The sequence below is a fragment of the Capra hircus genome, chromosome 19 (assembly GCF_001704415.2).
Source record: "Capra hircus breed San Clemente chromosome 19, ASM170441v1, whole genome shotgun sequence".
Classification (NCBI taxonomy): Eukaryota; Metazoa; Chordata; class Mammalia; order Artiodactyla; family Bovidae; genus Capra; species Capra hircus.
In genome coordinates this window covers 26,047,607-26,055,036 of record NC_030826.1, presented here as the reverse complement: position 1 = coordinate 26,055,036, position 7,430 = coordinate 26,047,607, and the positions used below count along the sequence as shown (strand labels likewise).

The window sequence follows — 7,430 nt, the reverse complement described above, 5'->3', positions numbered from 1 at the left end:
CACAGCTAGAAGAGGTAGAGGCTGGATTTGCACTGATTTCACGATCTAGCCTCCTCTCTCGCCCTTCTTTTTGTAATTATTTTTTCCTCGCCTCTGTTCTGGGGCGGAGGGCGAGGAGCTGCCCCCGAACAAGGCCTGGCCTTTCCCGCCGCCGCAGCTCGCCTCTTGTTCCTCCTCCTCCTCCTCCCCTCCCTCCTCCCGTATTCAGCCTCCTCCTCCCCCACCACGCCCCCCGCCCCTCCTCCAGCCTCCGCCTCGCGCTGCGCGCCCCTCCCTTCGCGAAGCCCCTCCCCTCCCCTCAGGGCGACGTCACGTGCCGCCCCATCCCCCCGCGCCTGCGCACTGCTTATTTCCCGCTGTCAGGATGAGGAGGCGGAGGTCGGCGCTCGGGTCCGTCTCTGCCCGCGGCTGTGGCGGCGCCGGCGGCTTCAGCCTTAGCGGTTCCTACCTGGGCGGCGGCGGCGGCGGCTCGGTCGACGCCTCCTCCGCCAGCTGAGCCCGCGGGAGCCCGGGACGCCGCTTCCCCGCCCATCCCCGCTCTCCGAGGCCGGCCGCCCGGCCATGGCGCAGCCGGGCCCGGCTCCTCAGCCTGACGGTGAGGCGCCCACCATGGCAGGCGCGGCGGGCGCGGCCTGCCCGGCGCCGGCGTCGCGAGGGGACCTGCGGGCGGCGGGAAGGGCGCGCATAGGCCCCGGAGGTGACCCCGCCGGGCGGAGGCGGGAGCGCGCGGGGTCCGGCGCTGGCTGCACGCGAGGGCGGTGCGAGGGCCTGGACGGCCGTCTCTGGCGAGGGGGCGGGAGGTGCCGGCGTTGGCCGTGGCTGGGGTGGGGGCGGCGTGAGGGGGGTGCGGGTGAGCTGGGCAGCGTGGAGAGGGAGCTGCTCTGGGTAGCGGTGGGACCGGCACGTGGGTTCTGCCCGTGAGGAGGATGGAAATCAGGAACATGTGCTATATTCGTTAAAAGAAAAATTGCTTAGGTAGTGGTGATGTGCCCTCCCCACGCCCCGCCTCCGTCCATGTCACTGAATGCTTTGAGCTCAGTTTTGTGGCATGAAACTAACTGGCTCGGATCAGTAACTGGTTTTAGTAGCGTTCCTTGAGAGACGTCGTGGCTTAATGGTAAAGTGCTGGGGCCTGGGCGTCTAAAGCACCTGGAGCCTTCACTAACAAGCACTATGCAGGTTTCTTAGCCTCTTTGAACTTGAGTGTTCTCATAAGAAGAGATTCATTCGTGCCTTTATTTTTGGTCTATAAGGGAGATAACATGACTTACATAAAGTGATTAGTATTAAGGCGGTATTTGGGAATGCTGAAATCGAGGCAAAAACGTGTCTTTTTATAGCACTTCCATCCATGGAAGGAAGGAGAAAGAGTCCTATCCTAAATAGTCCCAGGTGGCTGTCAGGCCTTCCCGACCTCTGGGAAGTTGGCTAAGCCCAGCTTCAGAGAGTGACCGCATGGTTCCAGGTGTTGCTATTTTGTGCCTGGTCCTTGGCAAGGTACTATTGTATCTGGGAGTGAGAGTTCTTTCAGGTGTATTTCTATAGTCAGCGTGTGTGCTTAGCATCTTTAAGTGTGAGTGGAATGTTGGAATTTGGCACTGGCACATAGTTGGTGCTTAAAAACTTGCCTTTGCCTAGGGTTGTCTCTTAAGGTAATATTTCATGAAAACCTGATTCTTTGTTCTTGCCTTTGAGGAACGTGAAACCATGTTACCAGATTTTGATGCTAACTTCTTTCTTGGAGTGTACTCTGAAGCCTGTTTGCCTCTAGTTTTAGATTTTGTTAGCTGCCTGAGGAGAGATGTCTAGCACCCACACACCTGGAGTTGTGTGAAAATCTGGATGCTGTTTCTGTTTCAGTAGATGGGAGGCATTCTCTGGTGGACTGTTGGAGGAAACGAGTTTTCAGGCTACCTTTTAATCCTCACCTTTTGCATTTGGTGTCAGGGAAGAAAACACTGCGCTTCTACGAACACCTCTTTGTTATTGCAGGCAGAGGCAGAGTAAAGGGAGCCCCAGTGGCTTCTGGTTCTGATCTGGAGTGGTAGGTATGCTTAGCTGGCGGCTGCCTTCTCTTGAGTTGCATGGAAACAAACGTCTAGGGCGGCTCAGGTGACATGACAGTCCAGAATCAAAATTCCCTCCCTCTTTCTAGATGTGAAATGGTCTTTGATGTAAATAGGGAGAAGTGACTAAGCACTTGAAAGAGGCTAGGAAAAATTAGTTTCAAGAAATCATGTATTCTTACTGCAGGTTTATTCCCCATTTTTCAAATCCTGTGACTATGGGATGAGATTTAGTTTGCATAGATTGCAGTATTTTCAATTAGTGTAGTAAATGAGCAGCCAGGAGCTACTGTTAACAAAGGAGAGAGAATTCGGTGTATTTGAGTGATTTGTGTCTGTGTCTTAGAAATTCACCTTGGGGGATTTATTTTTCTCTTTTGCTGAACTTAGTATAGACCACTACTTAACACTTTAGCTTTAAGCACACTTGAATTTCCTAGCCCTGCTGTTATTAAAAAATTGCAGAATTCTTTTGAGTTAAACTGACAGTAAAAGGTAACTTTTACTTTTTGACTTTAATCTAGCTTTTATTCCTTTTTATTTTTTTCTTTGACCGCGCTGCACGGCTCATAGGATCTTAGTTCCCTGGCCAGGGATTGAACCCAGGCCCTCGGCAGTGAGAGCACAGAGTCCTAGCCACTGGACTGCCAGGGAATTCTCAGGTATCCCATTTTAGAAGCAGTTTTAATTTACGTTGATGTTGTTTTCTTTTCTTTCTTTGACATATCTTTTATTTTTTGTGGAGATATTGTAGGTTAAAAAAAGAATTGGTTTGTGTGTAAAATCTATAGGTTAAAGTGTAATAATTTTCCTGTTTGGTCGCTAAGTCATGTCCAACTCTTTGTAACCGCATGGACTGCATCATGCCAGGCTCCTCTGTCCTCCGCTATCTCCCAGAATTTGCCGAAGTTCATGTCCATTGAGTCAGTGAGGCTATCTAACTAGCTCATCCTCTGTTGTCCCCTTCTCCTCCTACCCTCAATCTTTCCTGACATCAGAATCTTTTCCAGTGAGTCGGCTCTTCAAATGCTGTGGCCACAGTATTGGAGTTTCAGCATCAGCCCTTCCAGTGAATATTCACGGTTGATTTCCTTTAGGTTTGACTGATTTGATTTCCTTGCAGTCCACGTCCTTATTTTATAAGTTTTTTAAAAACTGTTTTTTGGCTTGTGCACCTTAGTTTACTCATTTAGAGTGAAGGTAACTTTAATAGTCAAATTTCAGCTGATTGTTTTATCTTGAGAATTCAAAGAATATATATAATGTAAACTATTTCAAACTGTAATATTTTAAAATCTAAGTTAAACTCTTAGAAGCATTTGCTCTGATTTTACTTCATTTCTTTTTTAGTTAAAAACGCTATATTCTAAATTCTTTCCATTAAAAATGGGTGGCTATTAAGTATGTCTTCTCTCATCTCTAAGAGGAAACCATTATTAAGTTTTCTGTACTTGACTTTTTTCTATAAATTTCATAGACTTTTCCCCCTGAAATGGACATGATTTACATACATAGGTCTGCAACTTGTCTATTTCACTTGTCAATGATAACTGTACTGATTATATACTTAAATGGTTATGTGCCTATAAATGTGCTATAGATACTGCATGCATTATCTCAGGAAATCTTCATGTCAGTGAAGTGGATGCTATTATAATATTGTTCCTGTTTTATTGATGAGGAAACTGAAGCACAGAGAAGTTAAAAAGTGCTTAGAATTACCTAGCTAGGAAGTGAGGGGAGCCAGGATTCAAATCCAGGTAATCTGATGCCAGAGCCCCCTGATCTGTTTACTAGATCGTGGGCTACTTTCCAGTTGATTGCTACAGATCTGCCTCATTCTCTTTAAAGAATGTTGTCACATAACATGTACCAAATAAACATGATTTATTTGCCTCTATCTTTATTGGTAGATAGGTAGATTGCTTTCAGTTTTTCCATTTTATAAGTAATTCTGGTCTAGATATTTTTGTACATACTTTTCAGGTACTTCTGTAAGACTACTGAATTAAAGGGCGTGAGCTCTGAGTGATTTAAATTTTAATAGCTATTGCCAGCTTACTCTCAAAAAGTATCAGTTTACATACCTGCCAATAGTATATGAGAGGGTAGGTTTCCCCTACACTCTTATAAGTCCTGGATAATGTCAGTTGTTTTAAAATTGTATCTTCTGATAGACCAAAAAAAAAAAAATCTACAGTTAATAAATGTTTCTGTGCCTAGTCTAGGCAGAGCTCTAGGAAATAAAATGATGAAAAAAACCTAGTCCTTGTTCCTAAGTAGTGAAGCAGAAGGCCGTTAGTTAATCCCACAGACAAGTGTAAAACTGTTAACAAATGTGTGTGTGTACTACTTGCCAGGCACAATTCTAGATATTTGGAATATATCAGTGGACCACACAGATAATAAAAAGCCCTGCCCTGGCATGGGAGAAACAGATATTAAACACAAACATAAGCAAATCATATGGATTGTTAGGTGATAAGTGCTGTGTAAAAGGAAGCGGGGTAGGCTGGTTTTAAATAGAGTGGTCAGAGTAAGCTTGTTGAGAAGGTGACATTTGACCAAAAACTTGAAGGTGATAGAAGAACTAATATGTGGATATCTGAAGGAAGAGTATTCCAGACAGAGGGATCAATTTTTGCGAATGCCTTAGTGAAGGAATGTGTCTGTCATGTTTGAGGGATGGCATGGAGGTCAGTGTGGCTAGAATGAAATTATTGGGTGGGTGGAGGGATGTGGGAGAGGAAGGGAGAAGTGAGCAGTAAAATAAGAGGTGAAAGGTCACAGGTATTATAGGGCTAGAGTATTGTAAAGATTGACTTTCACTATGGGGAATCATTGACAATGTTTTGAGCTGAGGAGTGGTGTGATCTGACTTAACATTTAAAAAAAACAACCCCAAACCCAATCACTGGTTGCTAGATTGGCAGCAGAGTTAAGGAAGGCAAGGGAGGTGTAATTAGTACTATAGATCATCTGAAATTTATTTATTTTTTAACCTAACAGATAAAGTTTAATATAAAGAATTGTTAACTAAATAGATATTCGTTCTCCAGGGAATCTTCCCAGCCCAAAAATCGAACTGGGGTCTCCTTCATTGCAGGCAGATTCTTTACCATTTAAGCCCACATAAGAGATTACCTAAGGGAAAAAGAACAGCCTGACGAATACAGGAATAGTAGAGATACTCATCAGCTATGGCCTCTAGGGCTAAGGGAGAGCACCCAAGGAAGAAACACATCTTCAAGAGGCTGCTCCCAGAGATCCAGACTTGGTTGGAGGAGGTGCAGCTGTGGCCCTCTGAAGGGCAGAGCTCCCTGGAAAGCTGCTTTCTAGCTTGCTGGGGGAACCTGCCTGAATCTGGAATTCATTTTTGATGTGACATAGGGCTCTAACTTAATTTTTCTTCCAAGGTGTTGGTGATGGACAGTGAGGCCTGGTGCATTGCAGTCCATGGGGTTGCAAAGTCGGACAGGACTGAGTGACTGAACTGAAGGTGTTAAATCTATTGTTTTAACACCATTTTATTCAATAATACATATATTTGGTTTATTATTATTTGATAAAGCTGCCAACCACTAAACTTGATCTGAAACACGAAAGCCCTGAGCTTAACCTCTCACAGTCTTAACTACTTCAGAGTGCCTACATGCAGTAGCCTGGGGTTGTATAATAATCCTTTAATTGTATGTCTTACCTGACAGTGGATAGAATTGCCTTTGAATCTTAAGGACTCTAATTTTGGTTTTTATTTAGTGAAATTTGATGTGTTGTTCTTGTATAATTAATCATTAAATTGAGTTTAGTCTTCATAGGAGTATTTCGTAAACAGTTGTTCTCTTTTGTGTAGTACAGTTGTGCCAGGTAATGCAGAACTGGCATTCTGCATAGTTCTAATTTCAGGAATTTTATGATATAGTGGAGGAATGAACCTTAGGAACAATAATGTGAAATGAGGAGGTGCCTAGTGTTAGTACGTTGGTCTTCTCTGGAACACAGGGGAAACATACTACAAGTGAAAGAACAGGGGAAGCTATGTTGGAAGGTGACTTTGTTCAGCTTTTCTCATTAGAGACTAATGAAGGAGTCAAAATCAATCTTATTTTCTCTTCCACACAAAAAAGGTCTGGATATTTAAAGAGCTTGCTTCCATCTTGGCAGTTCCTCATATGAGGGTTCTATCTATACTCTCTCCATTCTTCATTGTTTCCTCTGTTTGGCTAGCCAGATGTTCCATTACCCTGTAGTTCGTGCTCTTCCTAAAATGGTGTCCCTAAAAATTTCAGAATATTCCAGACTTGGAGTCCATGTGACTTATGCATTGAACATCTAAGATACTCTTTTGATTAAAACTCTCAACTCTGTTTAATGTATGGTAACATTCCCTCAAATTTGTTTTGTTTCTCTGTATCGTATTAGTTCATAATAAAATAAAAGCTGTGGTTTATTGAACTGTTACATGCCTTGCTCTGTGCTGTGTGTTTTTTAAATTACTACTTTTTCAGTATTCACTATAGACCAGATACCATGTTAGACACTGGGGATACAGATATTGTTACCGGTTTTAATAAATCAGTAGACACTATTTTTTAGAGTAGTTTTAGTTTCACAGCAAAACTGAATGGAAAGTACAAATTGAGCAGAAAGTACAAGGAGCCAGAAGTTTCCTTATACCCCCTCGCCATTTCCCCACTATCAGCATTCCACAACATTGCACCAGTGTAGTAAGTTTGTAAGTAATCGATGAACCTGCACATCGTTATCAGCCCAAGTCCATTTACATTATTCACTCTTCGTGTTGTACATTCTGTGGGTTTGGGTAAACATGCAATGCATGTATCTTTGTACAGAATAGTTTCCCTGCCCAGGAAATCCCCTGTGTTCTACCTACTCATCTGTCTTTTCCCCTAGATCCTTGGCAAACACTGATCTTTTTACTGTTTCCATGGTTTCTGCCTTTTCCAGAATGTTATATAGTTGGAATCATACAGTTATGTGGCCTTTTCAGATTGCTTCTTTCATTTAGTAATACACGTTTAAGGTTTCCTCATGTCTTTTTGTGGCTTGGTAGCCCAGTTCTTTTTTTTTTAAGGACTGATTAATACTCCATTTTCTGGATGTACGAGTTATTCAGTTATTGAAGGACGTCATGATTGCTTCCAAGTTTTGACAGTTACCAATAAAACTTCTGTAAAGCAGGTTTTTGTGCGGATGTAAGTTTTCCACTCATTTGGCTAAATATTGTGATTGCAGGATCATATGGGAAGAGTATGTTGAAGTGGGTGTACCATTTTGCATTCCCACCAGCCATAAATGAGAATTCTTGTTCCACTTTTTCTAGCGTTTGTTCAGCAAGTGTCT

At 43.4% G+C, this 7,430-nt stretch overlaps 1 protein-coding gene across 4 annotated transcripts in view; it reads left to right on the top strand.

The window, feature by feature from the left end:
* Positions 338-7,430, top strand: part of RABEP1 (rabaptin, RAB GTPase binding effector protein 1) — a 92,078-nt gene continuing 84,985 nt past the window's right edge. For 2 of the 4 annotated variants that reach the window (XM_018064462.1, XM_018064464.1), the window contains exon 1: positions 338-595. In XM_018064462.1, coding sequence (XP_017919951.1) covers positions 562-595 — 34 coding nt within the window. In that variant the 5' untranslated portion in view covers positions 338-561. The remainder of the gene's footprint in view (positions 596-7,430) is intronic. The other 2 variants (XM_018064463.1, XM_018064465.1) reach the window with 1 other exon arrangement.